This window comes from Stenella coeruleoalba (assembly GCF_951394435.1).
Source record: "Stenella coeruleoalba genome assembly, chromosome: 4".
NCBI lineage: Eukaryota > Metazoa > Chordata > Mammalia > Artiodactyla > Delphinidae > Stenella > Stenella coeruleoalba.
Genome location: NC_137149.1, coordinates 47,121,450 through 47,142,186, shown reverse-complemented (window position 1 = coordinate 47,142,186; position 20,737 = coordinate 47,121,450). Strand labels below are relative to the sequence as shown.

Genomic DNA, 20,737 nt, shown 5'->3' with positions numbered 1-20,737 from the left:
CATCCTAACACAAAGCTAAAAAGGTTCAGAATGTGCACTATGAATGCTTACAAGTAAAACAATCTAAGAGGGAAACTATATGGAACTGATTAAAAATAATGGATACCATTTGTTCAAAACTGTCCACCACTACATACTTATATTTGCCAAATTCTTTAATAATTTAATATAATATGCACATGGAAATTTTCTAATACATGCATATATGTTACTGGAGAGAGGGATCCTGCTGACTTGGTATGCTTCTAAGAATAAGCTCTTGGGGAGGTAAAGCTAGAATTCACAGGAGATGAGTTAATGTCTTCCTCATCTCTAAAACGTATTTTCTTTAAAAAAAGAATTACTTTTTAATAATTTGTAGAGGAATAGATTGAAGACTCAACTGTCTGACAGAAGAAACACATAGATGGCATAGACAAATGAATCAAGCAGGTTCTCAGAAGTAATTTAACAAGGAAATTAAAAGACATTTAAAATTATTTGATGGGAATCAGGTAAAAGGACAAAGGCATGGGTCAGTTAAAATGGTAGAAGGAGGGATTTAGCATCAAAGGTGATCTAAATGTTATGCTGGGTATTATGTCCTTGGCTGGGGTGTTGTTATAATCAGTATTTTGCATATAGAATACTCTATAGGCATCTATCTTCCCAACACTGGATGGAGGGTAATCTTCTGAAATAAATACATATCAAAATAAGAATTAAATCACACACACACATAAAGCAGTGCTTACAGTTAACTAACAACTGTGATTGGTAACAAAAGAGAGAAACTGAGCCCTTTACAACAGTTCAGCTTCAAGAGGGAAGGTCACACACTTTTTCTCAAAGTATCAATTCAGGACCAAATTAGAATTCATAGAACTGCACATGATTTGAATATAAGTTCCTTGATAACTGAAGTGGCATCTTCTTGAACCCCATTGCCTATGTTCCAGGTTGCCAAAAGTTTATCAAATCTGCTCCTTTGCAATACTTGTACATTTGTGCATGAATTACAGGTAAACATCTGCCTGAATTACATTTTTGATACATGGTTTCACACAGAAAAAAATAAACAGAGGCAAAATGACTCAATCGCATATCAAGCATTTGTCCATGGTTCTTCGTATAGAGATAAAGGAATGAAATGGAGGCTGCATGCACCATTGTTAAGCAGCTAATGCTTAGGTTTATTACATTCCACACATAAAGCATAAGGCAGCTAAGGAAGTGTGCACGGTGCTTAGCATCTTTATACGTCTATATTGCTATGTAATTTGTAAATATCAGTTCTGAAAATATTAGGGATAATTGGCCCCATGCCCTTCATGATCTAAGGGACTCTGATTCAAGTCCAAAGGGCAGTATCTCCTTTTAAGGGTAAAGATTATGTCAGCTCCTTCCACACCCCACGTATTTATGTATCCCTTGTGTGAGATATTCTCCAAGGGGACACACGGTAAAGAATAATCAATCATATGAAACATCCCAGCCACCATAGATAAACTAAATACATAGCATTTCTTAAGGTGCATTTGATGGAACATGAGCATTGCAAGATACTCCATGAGAAAAGGGCTATGGAGACAACAAGTATGGGAACTAGCTTAGAGTTTACATCCTCTCTCGGAGCTCACACTGCACACTAGCATAATAAAGGCTCTGAGAAATCCTACAGCGAGAAAAAAGAGAAACACACAACCAGCCTTTCCCAAGGGGACCTGAACTAGTTTTTATATTATTTGCTTAGAGTTTTCCATGATACTAATGAATGGCCCACAAAATGAATGCTATTTGCAAACAAGACTCAAAAGAGTTTTGTTTGGTCTCCATTTCCCTTGGTGTGTGAAATATTAATCCTTCAGGAAAGGGAAAGACAGGCTCTACTTACAATTCAGTGACATCTCTTGGAATACCTTTGGGCAAGACCTTCAAGGCTTTGTTGCTACATCGGACCACCGTGTCCAAGCAGGTACACTCCGTAGGACAGCGAGAGAGTGGGGAACAACTATTGTCATCATTTCCTAAATTGCCAAAAGAAATACAGGAAAACCCAGATTTGTGGCTTTGAAGATGCTAGAAGGGATTTTATGCCTTTAGCTTAACAAACACAAGAGTCTTCAGCCATATGATGACTTATGTATAGGATATTAAGTATTTACAAATCGACACCATACATTCTGTGCAGGTCTCTTTTCAGACTGCCTAGGGCAGAATTCCATAAAACAATTCACAGTTTGTATTATCAATATGATTATAATGTGCTCTTTGTTCAGTTGTTTATACAAATTATACTTTTAATCAGAATATGTAAACTGAATTATGGAGAGATTGAAAAGAGACAGACAGGAAGAGACATAAAGGGACAGATTAGTTTTACATGGTTAGCAAAAAGTATATGGGCCCCTCATTTGAAACTATACGGCTCAAATGAGCTCTTCATTTATTGCCAACAATTATAGAACCTATGTTCTACCTACATTACAGGGCTATTATGAGAATTAAATGTGATGATATACAGAGAGTACTAAAAAGTGAAAACTATTATTCTTGTTAGGTTTACTAGAATTTCTATTTTATGAGTCAATTGCTTTTATCATTGGTAGTTAAATGGCAATTACTAAAAGAGATGCTTAGAATAGTAAAGAAAAACAAAAATGAAGCTATTTAAATAGTATCAACCACAAGCTGGAAATTAGAAAATCTTCTAAAACATTCAGAAACACAAACCAAGTAGAGCTAGATGTGAGAGTACAGTCTGAGCAAGTCTGTTGCTAAAACAAAACAGCAAAAACAAAGCAAAAAATGCATAATAACTGTTCATTGCCTGAACTATGATGTACTGTCTAATTATGCCCCACAGCATCAGAACAATCACCAGAGAGTGTCTGGTGGTCACAGACCTGGCCAGGTTTTCTTACCATCATCACAAGTGAAGTCTTGAATGGCAACATCCTGGATGGGGATTTCTTTGAGGAAGTAGGGTTTCTGACATCGAGGATTTCCCGTTACAATTCTTTTCTTCCGGAGCCATTCTCCCAACCAAGCCAGGTAGCAGTTACAATTAAAAGGATTGGCCAAGAGGTTTCTAAGCGCCACAAGCAAACAATGCAGAGCTCAGTTTAGAGGTTCGCTTTCTGACTTCTCAAAACCCCATGCTACCATTTTCCCGTACTGTATCTGTTGGAATGACTCCTTCTTAGTCTTTGTATTCACCCCACCCCCAATTCATGCTCAGTCACACACAACATATGGGATGCGTTCTTTGACTGAAATATCTATGTTTGGAACTTAAAAAATAAGAACAATATTTTCATATAAGAATTCTTCAAATCATTTCATATGAAAAATAAAGTGAAGGTGGCAATTCAGGGTTTAGGCAGTGAATCCTGATAGCTATCTCATTTAGAGATAATTTAGACTTGTCAGAGATCTGACTTACTGTCAAACTTCCCTACACTGATAATGCAGTAATTTAATATAAAGATGAAGGCTGATTACCTTATATTATTGAGTTTAACCTGACAACAGCTATTTCATTAATTTGTCATTTCAAGATTTCCATCTCTTATTTGCTCCAGAGAATAGGTTTCCCATCTGAACTGACAGCTGAGTTGATTAAATGCCAGTTATAAAAATGAACTTACTTCTACAAATCTCAATACTTTTGGCATCTCACCACTTCAGCACAAACCTATTGACAATCCCATTATTTATAAACATGCCATCTTTAATATGCACAAATTAGTCACTTGATGGAAAATGTCACATTTTATGTGGAAAGAGGATTAAGTACCTTACTGATGGATGGATGCTTCCCTCAAATTATTTCTTCAGGGACTTGAGCTACGTTGAACATGATTTTTTTCCTTCTAACTACCTTTTCAGTTAAATTAGTATTTTTAGATGCCACCATTACCAGGAAGCCATATCAGTTATAAGGTTTATCATTTCAAACACTGCTTTTTAAATACTGACATACAAGGGGCCTGAAACACTTGGAAAGTTTGTTTGTTTTCTGACACTTTCTGAGTTCTATCTGTAGACCTACAAATATTCTTTATTCTCCAACCGTCCACATAAAATGTGCTCTTGGATAGGCTCAGCCTATTTCTTTAATACCTTCTTAATATCACAGTAAATGCCCTCTGGTGAGCTTTTATTGTTGGTCTGGTCATCCTAATATAACTCCTGTCATTGTGAATGATCCTTTTGAGTACAGTTTGTTGGCAGTAACCCTATCAACTCTGTTTTTATAATACTTATATTGTGAAGACTCCAATGTGAGAGCACTGGGAAAAACAAATCTACATTTCTTTTATTTGTAAAAGAATAAAATAATTCTCAATCAAATTATAAGATTATCATTTATAAATTAAGCCACATCACATTGTTATAAAAACAAATGACTGAAAAATACCATGATTTTTGTTAAATTTTAACATAGGATAGTAGGCAATGTTTTTAGAAAAATTAAAATAAGTTTAACATGAACAAATTTGTCCTTTTTAAGAAAAGTCTAAGTCTTTGATCTCATTTTTATGAAATGCTTAGTAATACATTAAAATCTTATCAATAAAAGTAATAAATATAATACACTGGCTCGATTAATACACAAATGAAGACTATTTTTCATACTTACAGAGTAGATAAAGAATGGAGGGTATCAAAAGCCCCTGGTGCGATTGTAGTAATTTGATTATCATATAAAGAAAGCAAACGCACAGAACTGAGTCCTGTGAAACTGTCGTTCCCTACGCAGCTTATACGATTACTTCTCAACATCCTGAGGGAAAAAAATACAACATCATTAAGGAGATAAACTATCAGGCAATCGATTTTGCCTATCTTAAGACCGAAACAACCCCTCTTTGCAAATGTGTAGCATTCATCCCTGCTTTCTGAATGTTCTCCTGTCACTAGGAATTGCTGTAGATATGTACAAGTCATCCACTGGTATCCCTGGGAGATTCATTTCAGGACCTCCCGCGGATACCAAAATCTGTGGCCCTCCATATCCACGGGTTCTGCATTAACCGCGGATGCTTGAATCTGCAGATGCAGAACACGTGGATATGGAGAGCCGACTGTACGAAGAACCTTGTGCTAGAATAAAGTGCTTAGAGTTGTCAGTGACAACATTCAGTTACAAAAACTCATGAGCCTCAGCCCCAGCTTACGACCCCATCTAGGGAGGGCAGAATGTTTTCCTTTAATGATACAATTATGTTTGCACTATTACCTAATGTCCTAATTCACCTACAGCTCTCTAAGCCCTTGAAGCCCCATGATTTATATATTCTAAGAAGCATTACATTTGCTGCTGAAGAGAAAGGAGGCAAAAAAGAAAAGAATCAATAGCCACAGAAAATGAAGAATTGAGGGCATCTCAGGGACTCACAGCCAAGTCAATGTCAACACGGGCTGGAGGAGGCAAACCTGACAGAGCTTCCACAAAGCCTGAACAAATTATTTGTTTTGAGTTTAGACTTAAAAGGAGGCAATACTTAAGAGATCCCAGTTGTTCACAATAAAATTCCTCTTGAAAAAAATTCTGACCATTTTTTCTTTAGTCATTGCCATTAACAGGATTAACACTTTTGTCATTTCTTCATCACTGCTAAAATTTTAGCTGTTTCTCGATTCTTTTCCCAAAATGTTTATTTGTGGGGCTTAGAAAAGGAATGAAAAGCTTCTTAAACTCCCATGTAAAGATGAACAGTTGCCATAAATTTTATTCAGAATTTCTGAAAAGTTAATATTTTCCTTAATGCTTCTAGACATGGGTTGATCACCCTGATAGAAGACTGCAAAAAGAACACCAAAGCATTCCTTTAAAATTCTAGATTGTCCTATAATAAATAAGAAATATCAGCTGTTGCATTCTGCTAAGTCGCAGACAACAAGAAAGGATAATGCCCTCCTTATCAAGGCATCGTTTTATGTTAGGAAACAAATGCACAACAGAAAAGTAGTCCTATCAGTACTATCCTTTGTCATAAATAGTAAAGAACATTTGGTCTTAATCTTGTTGGAGTCACGGACTCCTGGGAAAAGTCGAAAAAAGCTTTGCTTTCCGTCACTGGAAAAATCCACAAGCACACATATGTACCACATTTTGCCTGCAACGTCGGGGGTTCAAAGACCCACTGAAATATGTACATGTACGAACTAAGAGGTTTACTAGTCCTAAAGGGTTGAGAAGTCTACAGGCTGTGAGGAGGGTCTTGTCAAAATCTTTATAGCTCCAAGCTGAAAGAGACCACTTAAAGCAATAGCTATGTCCCAATAAACCCACAGAAGAACTGTTAATACTCCTAGCTTGGTCTAAATGATCTGTTTTGCTGCTTGAGGTACAGTGGGATTAAGTAGAGAGTCAGTGGGTGTCTGTCTCAGGTGCCAAAACACAAGAGGCATAAAAACATTGCTAGAAATATAACAAAGGAGAAGGCTGAATTTAGAGAATTGTCTCACAGAGAGTCCTGTGACTGGACGTAGCCAGAAAAGAATACTTTGATAAACTCTTTGGAGTGGTGCTATGGACAGAACTGTGTCCCCCTAAAATTCGTATCCTTAAGCCCTAACCCCCAGTATGACTGTATTTGGAGACAGGGCCTTTAGGGAGGTAGTTAAGGTGAAATGAGGCCCTAAGGGTGGGGCCCTAATCTGATAGGACTGGTGTCCTTAGAGGAAGGGGCACCAGAGCTCTCTTTTCCCACACAGAGAGGAAAGGCCACGCAAGGACACAGAGAGAAGGTAGCCATCTACAAGCCAAGAAAAGAGTCCTCACCAGAAACCAACCCTCTCAGCACCTTGATCTTGGACTTCCAGCCTCCAGAACAATGACAAAACAAATTCCTGTTGCTTAAGTCACTTATCTTGTTACAGCAGCCCAAGGCTATCTAATGTAGGTAGTTACAGGCTCACCCCTCATCCTCCCCTCCCCATCCCGACTCACACGGCCCCCTTAAGGAGAAGGTTCTAGTTACAACAGTCACTTGGCTACTATTTAAGAAGGGAGACTTTTGCCTGCTGCAGGATTTATGTTTTGCTGAGTTACCTGAGGCAGCTTGGGGGAGGGGAATAGGGGCAGGAGTAGATATAACCCCTACTTATAGTATATAAGTATATCTTCTCTGTCCGCGTTCTACACTCCCAGGATCTCCTCCATAAAAAGACCAAAGGGATATTTGCATTATATTTTGCATTTCGAAGGGACTCCTAGTTAGCCCATGGGAGCGGTCAGCAGGTGGCAGGTTGGCTGTGTTGGATGGTTCGGCTCCAGGCTACCCCAGGAAGCTCTCCTTTCATGGGCAGGGGCTTTTTTGAGTAGGATATGAATTGGGGATGCTGCTGGCTGGGGAAATGCCTTCTCCCTCTACATCTGATAAAGGGCAGGCAATGAACTTCCTTGGCTCTCAGTTACCCTGGGCACGAGGGCTCTTGGTGGCTGCATGGGGCAGGGTGAGGGTTTGGGGGAGACAGTAGAGCTTGCAATTCCCAAGGGCGTGTCTTGGTTACAAATAATTTCCTTCGTGTCTTCCAAAGGCTTCAGAGTTTCGTTGGTGTCTCTTCCAATGTTTAGGCCACTACTTTTGTCAAACATAATTTTATGCTTTACAGATTATGAAAAATACGCATACACACAGAAGAAAATTCAAGTAACTCAAAGTGTTGTCCTTACTCGTCAAGTCAAGCCCCATCTTCCTTGGCCAACAACCTTCTGGAAACACATAGGATTTCTTTTTCCCAACCTCCCTACCACTGAGTAAGTAGGCATACACTTAGCATATTTTCTTTGAAATAGACAGTAAAAGATATACCACCAGCCAGTTTCTCTCTTTTTCACTAAGACCTTGCAGGGGCAGATGAAGGCAGTCTCCAGCTAGGCTTATTCTGCTGCAGGTGTTGGAGTGGGTTCTGAAGCTAGCGACCTTGGGCCAAGAGAGAGTATTAGGTGGAGGTATTTGAGGAAAAGGAAAGAGAATGATTGTTCTAAGGAAGAACAGAGGAGCCAGATCTGTACAAGCACTGGAGCAAAGATAATCTTTTTTGTTGAAGATTCAACAGCCAGGAGAGGTTCTTTTGATCATTTGCAAGCGGCATACTGAAGTCAGAGGTATCAGAGTCAAGGACTGTTTTTTTTTTTAAATAAATTAATTTATTTTATTTATTTATTTTTGGCTGCGTTGGGTCTTTGTAGCTGCGTGGGCTTTCTCTGGCTGCAGTAAGCAGGGCCTACTCTTGGTTGCAGTGTGCAGTCTTCTCATTGCGGTGGCTTCCCTTGTTGCAGAGCTTGTGCTCTAGGCGTGTGGGCTTCTGTAGTTGTGGCACGCAGGCTCAGTAGTTGTGGCGCACGGGCTTAGTTGCTCCGTGCACGGCCTGTGCGATCTTCCCAGACCAGGGCTCGAACCCATGTCCCCTGCATTGGTAGGCGGATTCTTAACCACTGTGCCACAAGGGAAGCCCCAGGGACGTTTGCCTCTACAAAATGTGCATGTGCGTGTGTGTGTGTGTGTGTGTGTGTGTGTGTGTGTGTGTGTGTGATAGAGAGAAAGAGAGAGAGAGAGAGATACAGACAGAGAGAGAGACAGATACAGAGACATATCTAGAGAGACAGAGACAGAGCAGACATCGGGGGGGATGAGGAAAAGCAGGAGCTATTCCCCCTCCCAGGAATATAATGACCTGGGAATTACAATCCTGTGGTAGAAGAATCACAATGCAAATAAGAATACTTACAAAGTTTTGAGGCTTTCCAATCCCTTGAACATCTTATGCTGAACATTTTCCAAACGATTACTCGTGAGAAGTATTTCGTTTACGCCAGCTGCGCCTTCAAATGCTCCCTCTTCAATGTCTGTGATCTTATTGTTGCTAAAATTTCTAAATAAAAATGGTTGAAACAAAATTTGAAACAATTTCTTTCTAACAACGAGGGCACTCGTTGATGTCTGATCATTTTCTTCTACTGAATGAACGTCTTCCACAAAAACTCTAAGCTCTTCACTGCCTGGCATTCCCAAGGCTCTGAAAAGTCACCACTTCCTGATTCCATCAAGCCAAAGTGATAATAATACAAAGGAGAAATATCTATGCTGAAAAGTACCAGCCTGATCAATGATCTGCCAGGGCCCCCAGGGATATAAAACTCTTGAGGTCAGGTACTGAGTTGTGTAAACTTTTATGTTTGCCGCCACACTTACTAAGAAACTTTTCAAAGAAGTGCCTGATTAAAACTGTTGAATGAATTAATGACTCAAAGAAGACAACTGGATAGAGAAAAGAAGGAAAGACTATGTTTGCATTTAGATAGCATCAGAAATGTATCTGAATCTGAGATTGTTCCCAGTTAAACTTCTCATGTAATAATATGTCAAAACAATCAACTTAACTGCCAGTATTTTGTATCATACAAAATACTAAGGCTTGCCCAGAGGGCAAGAACATCCAGTTGAGGTAACATCTTCCTATAGGTTCTCTCTCTTTCTCAAGGCTCACTCCAAGACCAGGGATGCCCACAGAACAAGGATCATTTTTAGGTACCATTTTATTCCTTTCAGAACACTGCACATAGCAGCTGCTGAATAAATATGTATTGAATTGAAAAGCATCTTAGAGCTAAAAAGAAAAAGCAGTTAACGTCAGTGAAAAAGGAGGACAGTTAAGAACTTAGAAACTCTTTGGGAGGCAGTGTAATGTGTGGGTCAAGTGCACAGGAAATGCTTTCAGTCTGCTCTGCCACTTATAGCCTATGTGACTGTGGACCAGTTACATATATGAAAGCACAAATATCACAGAACTATGCTTCTTTCCTTCTCCTGATGTTTCCTGTTGTGTGGAGGGTGCTCCATGGACCCTCATTCTTGGCCTCTGTCCTGTCCCTCTTTCCATCCACCTTGGGTGGGGGAGGGTTACTGTCAGAGTGTTGCTGAAACTGCTGAGCTTATAAACTTATTTTAAAATATGAGTTGCGGACATGTAGTAACACAAATGAGCTATCAAGTCAGTTTACCAATCATTAATTTTGACTTTCTTCTAATGTAAGTTTAATGAAGCAAAAAGTCAAACAGTTGACATGAATGTGCTGAAAGAGAAATAACAGCATGGTTTGGGGAACAGTAAAGGAAGTTACAAAACATTACTGAACTCATCTCTAATGCACTTAGTTTGCTGGATTCCTGCTGTGGCCACATAACAAACTAGCTGTCTGAGTTAAGGTAAGATGCTAGGGTTCTGCTACAGAAAACATGGTTGCCATCACTGGAATACATAGGAAAGAGCCAATTACTTAGGTTCCTCTCAGAGTTTACCCTAAATTCATGTCACAGGTAGTCACTGTACAGACATGTCTCTGAATCTTTTGTATTTTCCAATTTCCTACGAAATCTAAATAAAACTGCAAAGGTATAAGAAAACACAGCACTACAGATATTTAAAAAGATGGTTAATATACGGCTTACATTTTACGTAATTGAGGAAGTTTCTTGAAGATGCCTGTAGCTTCCAACACTGTAAATTCATTATTATTGAGGCGTCTAGGGAAAACAGAAACAGAAAAGTTTCATTCCCAACAGTCAAGAAGAGATTAAATTTTATTTCTCGTACAGAATTATAACATTATTTAATGAATATCCTAAAGCAAAATATAGGACACATATCACAGAAAATTTGTGGGAAGTACAGATCTTTTCCAATTTATCCCATATTTTAATGACCAAAATAAAACATATTAAGAAGCACGTAGTGAAGAAAACCAATCATCGAAATTCAAAACCAACTCTCATTCAGTAATCTGTAGAACAAAGTTTCTCAAACTTTTTTTTCCACTATTACCCCTGCCTCCAAAAGCACTTTAGGATATTTTATTTCTAGTCACTTCTCCATAAATATGTATCAACAGCTTTACTGACATACAGTTTACACACCACACAATGTACCCTTTTAAAGTGTACAATTCGGTGGTTTTTAAAATATTCACCAGCTTGTGCAACCGTCTTTGCTTCCTAATTCCAGAACATACTCATCATCCAAAAAAGAAACCCCATATCCATTAGCAGTCATTCTCAGTCTGCTGCCCCCCACTGCCTCAATCCCTGGCAACCACTAATTTACCTGCTGTCTCTGTGGATTTTCCTATTCTGAATATTTCTTATAAATGGGATCACACAAAATGTGGCCTTTTGTGTCTGTTTTTTTCACGTGGCATAATATTTACAAGGTTCTTCCATGTTTAGCATAGGTTAGTACTTCATTCTGTTTTATGGCCAAATTACATTCCATCGTGTGGACATACCACATGTGTTTATCTATTCAACAGCTGATGGATATTTGAGTTGCTTTCACTTCTTAATCATTATAAATAATGCTGCTAGGACACCGGCATACAAGATTTTGTATGGCTGTATGTTTTCAATTCTCTTGGTTATGTCCATTGATGTGAAATTGCTGTGTCACGTGGTAAATCTATGTTTAACTCCTTGAGGAAGAGCCCAACTCAAAAGTTTCTCAAAAGTGCTGCATTGTTTTACCTTCCCACAAGCAATGTATGAGGGGCCCAATTTCTCTCACCTATTACTGTCTTTTTAAAAAGCCATTCCACTGGATGTGAAGTGCTTTCTCGTTATGTTGTTTTGTTTTTCCTCATTACGGTTTTGATTTGCGTTATCTTCATGGCTAATGATACTGAGTACTTTTTTTTTTTTTGTGGTACGCGGGCCTCTCACTGTTGTGGCCCCACCCGCTGCGGAGCACAGGCTCTGGACGCACAGGCTCAGCGGCCATGGCTCACGGGCCCAGCGTCTCCGCGGCGCAGCATGTGGGATCTTCCCGGACCGGGGCACGAACCCACATCCCCTGAATCGGCAGGCGGACTCTCAACCACTGTGCCGCCAGGGAAGCCCGATACTGGGTATTTTTTCATGTGCTTATTGCTCATTTGTATATCTCTTTGGAGAAATGTCCATACAAATAATTTGACCACTTTTTAACTGGGTAAGGTACATTTTAATTGTTGGGTTGTAAGAGCTCCTTATGTATTCTGGATATGAGTCCCTGAGCAGATATTTAGATATTTAGATATATTTAGATATCTATATATTTAGCCAATATTTAGATATATGTTTTACAAATATTTTCTTCCCAGTACTGATTTTTAAAGGTATAATTAAAAAAAAATCTTAATTTCTTAAAACACACACAACTTTTGCTGAAAGATGAATTAGATATGAATTTCTAAATTCTTGAGTGACAAGTAAACTTATTTAAAGTGTTATCATGCTGGAAGATAAAATTTGAATTATTGTTTGTGGTATTATTGGAAATAAATGTAACTCCCTACATGATAGTAAATAGAGAGTTCATGGCTTTTACTGCATGGTCTCCATGCATTTCTAAAGTCCTGGACCTATGAAATAGCTTCATGAACTAACAGAAATTTTAAAAAGCATCATTATAACCACTAGGTAGTGAGTTTCTGCCATCTTTTTGAAAGCATTATATTATTTTTAATTATTCAAATTGCTTAAAATTCATTAAGTAACAGGCATGAGTATAGGCACTGTGGGAGATAAACTATAAAACACAATCTCTGTCATCAAGGGGCTATAATCTAGTTGAAGACAAGAGAATTATACATGCACAAAAAGACAACCAACTTTGCAAAGCAGTTAATGAAAAATACCAGATGGTGCTAGACATAAACATTGCTAAGATGCTCTAAAAATGATGAGGTTTCACTAGGTTTTTCTTGGATTTTTAGAAACACTAACATTAAATGTCATACTTTTATAAATAAAGTCAGTGAAGGCCAACATACATGGGCACAGAATCTATAAATGATTCAAACATATTTTAGACCCTCGTATGTGTTAGGCCCTATGTTAGTGTTATAAATACAGATCTGATTACACTCTGTCTTTTTAGCTTTTCCTGCTATGATATCCATTGTTCAGAAAAAAACCATCCTTTGTGCTTCATACTTGGTAAACATTGAATCCTTCCACTTGTGAGTCAGTGAAGTAGCACAGCTGATAAAAAATGACTCTGATTGAATTCATAATTAACACAGATTCAAAATGGTGACTCCAAACTATTTTATTTGGTTGCTGAAAAGACTACATTAAAAATCTATTAAGTGCTTAGAAATGGGTTTGGGCATAAGTAATATCCAAGAAATAAATATCAAATGAATGTATTATTATTAGCACTACGAAGTGCTAACTGAATTTTTGAGAGGTGAGTTAATTTCTGTAGTTGTATCTTGGGCCAGAAAGATGAAGTAAGAAAACCTCTAATACATATACTTGTACAAAGAAGAGTTATGCCAATGTGTGTCAATTAAAATTAATGTAATTATTGAGAATGAAAGGGCAAGACAAAAATCCCAATGCTTTGATGCTTTCATTCCTTCCCTCCCAAATAGGATTTTGTTGGGAGATGAACTTACAGCTCTGCAGTGTACTGGGGAATGTGGTCTGGGATTTTGGCGAGTTTTTGATTGGAGCAATCTACTGTGGTCCCTTCACAGCGGCACTTTTCAGGGCAAGCCAGATCGGCAAAGCAGTCCCCACTTAATTTTGATCGATAATCTTCTGTACCTATTGAGGATTCAAGCCAGAAAAGAAGATACTGAGTCTGAAGGTTAGAATATTTGTTTATTTGTAGGAAGAAAAAAGTAAGATAACTATAGATTATGCAGCAGGGAGACAACTTGGGGAATTTTGGTCAATGGATGTCAGGAGAGGGTTAAAACAAGGGCTTGGAATTTGCTGGAAAAAAGAGTAACCAGATTCACAGGACAGGAAAACATTAACAGAGTTGAGCTTTTCACAGCTGTACTTTCTGCTGATCCAGTTATGAGCCATTCTAGACTATTTGACAGCTAATCACACAATGGCTACTAGTCGTGAAAAAGTTTATTTTTTCTCTGAGTCAAGAATTTAAAATGTATCCAGTAATAAACATATGCCTAGATATCATTTTCAATTAGGGCTTTCAAGGCAAATAGATGGACTCAGGTTTTAAAATTTTCTATGGTCTTTTATTATTCTCTCCCTCTCACATAATCTTCAGAAATGCTTAAAAAGCCCTCTTTTGTTCATTTTGATTTTATAAAAAGAAACAAGTAAATCCTGATTTAAGCCTCAGCAGCTTGTCATGCTGTAGAAAGCTGCGTGACGTTCCATGGTGCTTGACGGAACCATGTTTTACTCATACCTGGCAACCACATGGTTAGATCAAGCACAACAGAAAATCTCGCTACATAACCACTACACCATCCACTAGGCCAAAGGTAAGACCAAGAGGAAAGATGAAGGGAAGCAGGAGAAAAGCTACAGACGTTCTGGAAACGTAATACTGTTTACATGACATGCATTCTCCCCGCAGAATGTTTATGACCATAGTAAGAGTATTACTACCGAAGATTCCCTGGAAACACAAAGAAGGGGCTATACTGAAAGGTGCCTCCAACGTTCCTCAGAACTGCAGAATGGAAACAACAGCTTTCGGGAAAAAACATCCAGGAAGAAGTTGAAGGTGCGCTACAAGGACAACAGAGAGGCTCAAAAGATCTGTGGTTTCTTCTTGGAAAAAAAAAAAAAGGGTGCAAAAGAGTGAGACTAAAAGAAGATACATCAGGATTGAAAAGGGAGGATATCATGTTTCAGATCAGACACTTTTACTTACAGCCAAAATGGTGAATTCCTGCAAAAGTAAAGATCACCGAGAAGGAAAGAAAGACAGTAAACCCAGTTAAGATTCACATACACGTATATAAAACTCACTCAGGTCTCTTCCTTCCTCCCTTACTGTGGCAATTATCGGGGAATGGCCTGGTGTGACAAGAATCGTCATGCTTTGTAAACTTTCATAATCATTTTTTGAAGCACAGCAGTACAGGAAAAGCAATGGCATACAAGATGCACAGCACAAATTAAGTTCTTGTCAATTCCTCTAAAAAAATGAAGTCTCCACAAGATAAATTTTCTTTGAGTGCTCACTGTAATCTCTAGATGCTATCCAGAATGGTGGTAGGCAAGTAGACATGTAAAATGAAGTGAAAAACTAATCGTGAGATCTTCAAGGACTATCACCGGAACACTTGGATTAAACCTTAGGTTGTGGCTTACATGCTTCATAATGATCTTTCCAACTTATAAATAATGTCACTTAATTGAAATGGAATCAGGATCTCGGAAGAAGTTTGCAAAGCTGAATATAACAGTTTCATTACATTTGCCAATTAATGTTGTGGCATTTATTGAGGATCTGTTGTATTGTAGTTTAAGCTTTCATTTAAAAAGTGAAATAAGGAAATACAGGGAACAAAGTCTAAGTGACAGATACACGAGGTATTTTACATTGAAAATAATCTGCATTCAATGCAATGGTAATGCTTATTTTATGGTTGCTCTTTAGGCAAGCTCATATTTTAATTAAAATCTGGAAAAAAAAAAGGGAGGAGAGGCCCAAAGAATTCTTCTGAGTCCTGACTTCTATAATTATTTGTTTAAATCATGTAAATTGAATGACCAGAAATTGACAATTAAGCCATGATATCTGACATAAAAGTTTTGGGTTTTTTTTTTTTTCCCCAAACCTATTTTGGCTGCTGTTAATAAGAGGACAAAAATATATCAGAATTTATGAAAACAACCTGACTTTTGTTCCTTATTTGGTGAATTTGAAATATTAATTTCTAAATTATTGATAAAGCATATTTAAATGTGACAGATTGAATAATTTGATAATTATATTCACTTCTCTAATTTGGGGATTTAAGTAATATCGATGTTTTATCCTATAGGGGTTCTGTTTTTCAAAATGGCTTTTTCTGGGTAATAGCTATCAGATGACTTTCTACTTAATAATTGGGTAAAAACACTGAATTTTAAAGATTGCCAATGAAGGCCAATCAACTGTTCTTTTCAACATGTTACTTCTTATGCAGCCAGTGTAATATATATATTACTGATCATTCAAGTCAAAATGTGTAATGAAACAAAATCTGTTAGATGCATACAATTATTCATATTATAATTCAACAATGGCAAGCAACGCATATCTCCTTAAAATAGAGACCAAACCCAGAGTTCTTCTTCAGAAAATAAGTACGTTTTTTCATACTAACACCTTATAAATATTTTTTTAATTTATAACTATTAAGATATATTAGAGTCTAGAATATACCCAGGATATTGTAAATGTAGCCAATGAACTACTAACATGTATTTTTATATAATGGTTTAAAACAAACAAGTCAAGAGGCATTTTACACAATTGGCAGGCAAGGAAAAAATAAGTAAAGAAACATATTTCAAAGAGCTAGTTCTAGAATCATCAGCCTTGATAGTGTTAAGGTTGCAGTGGTAAAACATTTCAATTATTTTTCTAAGAAACATTCCATTCATCTGCCTAAGTTATCCAAGGCACTTGGTGCCCATGAACTTCTGATGCTTTCAGGATGGATGTCAATATTGTTTTCGTGGAGTTATACTGTGACTCCAGGGATGTAAGAATTTTAAATCACAAGCAAAGTCCAACTGCACATAAATCAGCAGGAAGTTGCTGCTTTGGTATAAAAAGTGAAGCAACAGCAAGCAAAGTAAAGCAAAAAGTAAGGGATACTTTTTTAGTATAAAAAATCTCTATAAAAAAGTAAATTTCATGATGGAAAACACAGTTGTGTGTTTGAGACTGATTTCATGTAGAACTAGTTCTTTGACAACAGAAAGGTCTCTGTCTTTAAAACCAGCTTAAGATGCTATATTTTAAAAACAGGTTGAAAGGGCAGATATACAACATAAGGAGAGAAAATTATTTAAGTAGAAAGCCATAGATTGAAACATTTTAGCTACTGTGAGAAATTTCAGATAATGTGCCAAAGTGAGAGAGAGAGAAAAAGGTGGGAGTTTAATAGTAATATGTTTAACATCAGAAGCTGCATGCAAAGGTCAGGTTTTCAGGAAACAGCTACAAGTGATCTATGCAGAAGGAAATATAGCTACAGAGTACCCACTGGATTTTCCAAAGCATGCATATCAAAGTTTTAGAAGCTACATTTTATAAGGTGAGGAAAAGGTGTCTGCAGTTAGTCCTACTACCGAGCAAAACCTACCTGGAATGAAATACTGTTCTTTAGCTAAATAAAAAAAGAGAAAAAAAATAGAAGATGCACCTGAATGTCAGCAAGCAGAGATATGAGTTATATTAGATTAAGAATGGACTAAAGTTACTACAGATAATTAAGTGAAAATGTATATTCACAGCAGTGGCTGAAGTATAATCATGTACAGTGAGTAGGAAATGCATCTGGAACCATGGACAATAAAGGGCTTTGTTTTGATATTAGCTTCTTAGTATAAATTAACTGCCGAATGTGAAATAACTCCTGGAATAGTTAGGTAGCATACTACCCAAAACATATAGAATGCACTTTATTATGAGAAAATAGAAAAGATTATACCTAAGCAAACAGTAAATTTCAACGAAGTAAGTTTTCCCTTTAATATTAATAAAATGCATCTATATTTCACTTTTTATAAGTAAATGTAATATTCCCAAAGTGTTAAAAGATGGCCTTTTGGAAAAAGAATGTACCCTCACAGTCCTATTCAAAATGTGAGAATGCAAAACAAGAAAACAGCATTCAGTGTGAGAAGCAAGGAATCCAGAGCTTTTTTTCCCCCTACTTCTGAGCCTGAGCAAATCAAGTAACCAAATCTCAGTTCACTTTCTTAAAGAAATGGAAACATGATTAATTACTTTACTCTTGCTCAGTGAAAAACAATACAACAAACTTGAGACTTACAGCCTTTTAAAGGCACTGAGTTAGATAAAAGGCCCCTGTTAAATTCAAACCCTGGGATTATAGTATGAAGTATCCAGGCGTCTTTTTTTCTTTATTTCTTCTGCTGGATATTGTGTTAAAAAGGTTACATGTAGGAGTGCTACATGAATTGTGACTACAGTTCTTTTCCTTCATGGGCAGAAGAAAAAGAAATACGATTCTGCAATGTTTGGTAATTCAGCTCAAGGCCAGCTGTCTGTACATCTCACTACTGTTTTGGGTAACGCTGCGGAAATGTTACACAGAGTAAGAACTTACCTGAACAACGGAATTTCTTGCTTTTGATCTGTCCGATTCTTTTATTTGCCAGACGCCGGGGGCTGGTGCAGCGGGCACCACTGGTCTCGATTGGGTTGGTATGAAGATAATCCGCCAGCCACTTGAGATGGCAGTCACAAATAAAGGGGTTCTGGGCCAAATGCCTTTCAGAAACACATACAGAACACTTTTACACATGACTTGCAATGAACTCAACTCTCCAATTCAGAGTGAATACAATGGTCATCAGGTTTGACCCAAATCCTATATACATACATGGTTTGAATGGCACGGAGAGGTGAAAAGGTCCCCTTGGCGATGGTCTGAAGCTTGTTGTCATATAAGGAGAGGAGGTTCAGGTTGTGCAGATCCTGAAAAGCATCTACCCGAAGGCAGTTTATCTTGTTGGCATTCAATAATCTGTTTGATTAAATAGTCGTAGGATTAAAGTGTAGTATCTCATTAACCCATCTTCAAGACTCTGTTGTTCTTGAGAAAACCCAATCAAGAAATCCATTTCTTTTACCCTTAACATTAAGTAATCATTGAGGTATCACAGGCTGAAGATTTGGGGTCATGGCAGATAAAGCATGGGTCATGTCTAATGATTGGATTGACTAAATCTAGTGGTACTTATACATTTATTCAACAAAGATTATTAAATATATTCTCTGGAATGTGTAGAAGTACAGCAATAGACAAAGGTGGGTGAGAGCCAGTTTCTCCTGTCAAGGGCACCATAAAGTTCTTATAAAACATTAGTCCCTGGAGCTGCTCTGTGAAAAAGAAGTTCAGTCCATTCTCAAAACGGTAGCCAGAGTGACTTCTAAACATAGACCAGAATACATCACTCCTCTCTCAAAACCATGCAACAACTCCCAGTTTGCTCTGAATAAAACCTAAGACTTGACAATAGCCCATAATGCCCAATGGGATCTTTGGTTCCTTTTTTGAACTTTACAACCTCCAAGTTTTCTATTCCTGGCTGTTTCAGCTCCAGCCACACAGGTCTCCTTGCCAGACTCTCTTCTCTGCTTGGAAGGCTCTTCTCCCAGATGTCTGCCTGGTTAACTATGTTGCTTCTTCGAGTCGGCTGCAATGTCACCTTTTCCATTCAGCCTCCCCCCGCCACTCCCTCCAATACCATCAGCCTGTCTTTGCCCCTCCCCTATCCTTAGCATCTCAATTCCTTTACTTTAATCTACTTTTTCTATTTTCTTAAATACACATTTCTTTCTGTTACGTGTGATTTGCTTATTTATTATGTTCTTGCTGACTGCCATCTGCATGAACCCTCTCCCAAGGGTATAAGGTCCAGACAACAGGGATATTAGTCTATTTTGTCCTCTGTTGTTTCCCACATGCCTGGCATGTGCTAGGTGCTCAATAAATATTTGTTGTTGAACGACTACTTTATAAGCCTCTTGGAGAGCGGCATTATCACACGAAGACCCTCATTCTGCATTATACATATCCATTTCACTTGGTTTAACATAATATCCCACAAACTTGTTTTTTCTCATGCATACCAGTGGTATTCTGCATCAATATTCTGTGGAACTGTGGTTTACAGATCACACTTGGGCAAACATCATTCTTATAGGTTATATGTCCCTGTGTCTGCCCGACTCTCCACCTGCCTCAACCTTCTGGCCTATCAAGGTCTCACAGAAGGTCCACCTTCTCCAGAACAAGACTTTTCCAGAATACAACTGCCACCCAACTAATGTATTCCTTCCTCTAGGAAGTCAGTCAGCGCTACCTAGTCTTGTCAACTATTTTATAGAGGCCCTCATGTTTGCCCAAAGACAGTTTAGCCCTCTAGGGGCAGAGAATTTTCTTTGATACTTCTTTTTCTCTGTCACCATTCAGTTCAGAGCTTTGATACTTCGGACTTTAACAAATATTTAGTAGCTCAAAAAATATGTGCTATGTGGTTTGGGTATGATGCTTTCTTATCTAACACACTGAAAACTGTTTTCCCATTTGCCCACCAGAATCTCTGTAATTCAGGGTATTCCAGTTTTACTTGCCTTTTTAAGACCTCAATTCCCTGCACATGCAAAGCCAGGACTTTCTAGTGGTGGTTCTCCCTGCTGTACTCTTTTTTTATCTTCCTTCAGAAACTGCAGTTTTGGTTTTCTCTGTGATCTATATAATACTTTCTTAAGAGCTTAGACGCATGGTTTGAGGTGTGGACTGATTAATCCTATACCTCCCCACTTGGGGCCACAACACACGGCCCACTGGCCATGTTCCCTAACTAGTGAGCTAAGAAAGGAGCTGGAAAGCACAATGCTAAGGACAAGGAAAAGATGCGGAGCCTGGAAGACACAACTAACGAAAGTGCCGTTCTGAGCACTTTGTACTTAGTTTACATTCAGGTGGTCCAGAAATTAGGGGGACAGTACTGAACACTACTTTCTTTTGTTCCTTCCATTTACCTACTTCTTCTCCTCAATATCTCATCTGTTCAAGCAGATCTAAGATGTTTAACCTAACCAAATTCTCAACTAACCATAAAGAGTCTATTGTGCCACATTAGCCCTGGCAGGCTTGGTCTAGAGATAGAACTTAAGGCAGAGGGAGAAAGCCGGCTTTTTTAGTAAGGTTTATCTACATACAGATTCCCAGTGTTTATCAATC

General features: G+C 38.0%; 1 protein-coding gene across 3 annotated transcripts in view; it reads right to left on the bottom strand.

The window, feature by feature from the left end:
• SLIT2 (slit guidance ligand 2) overlaps positions 1-20,737 on the bottom strand; it is a 398,287-nt gene that overhangs the window by 89,442 nt on the left and 288,108 nt on the right. For all 3 annotated transcript variants that reach the window (XM_079920024.1, XM_079920023.1, XM_079920025.1), the window contains exons 13-21: positions 18,368-18,511; positions 18,092-18,255; positions 17,102-17,125; positions 13,430-13,580; positions 10,446-10,520; positions 8,725-8,868; positions 4,625-4,768; positions 2,904-3,070; positions 1,874-2,006 (exon numbers count right to left, since the gene is read on the bottom strand). In XM_079920024.1, the coding sequence (XP_079776150.1) occupies positions 1,874-2,006; positions 2,904-3,070; positions 4,625-4,768; positions 8,725-8,868; positions 10,446-10,520; positions 13,430-13,580; positions 17,102-17,125; positions 18,092-18,255; positions 18,368-18,511 (1,146 nt within the window). The remainder of the gene's footprint in view (positions 1-1,873; positions 2,007-2,903; positions 3,071-4,624; positions 4,769-8,724; positions 8,869-10,445; positions 10,521-13,429; positions 13,581-17,101; positions 17,126-18,091; positions 18,256-18,367; positions 18,512-20,737) is intronic.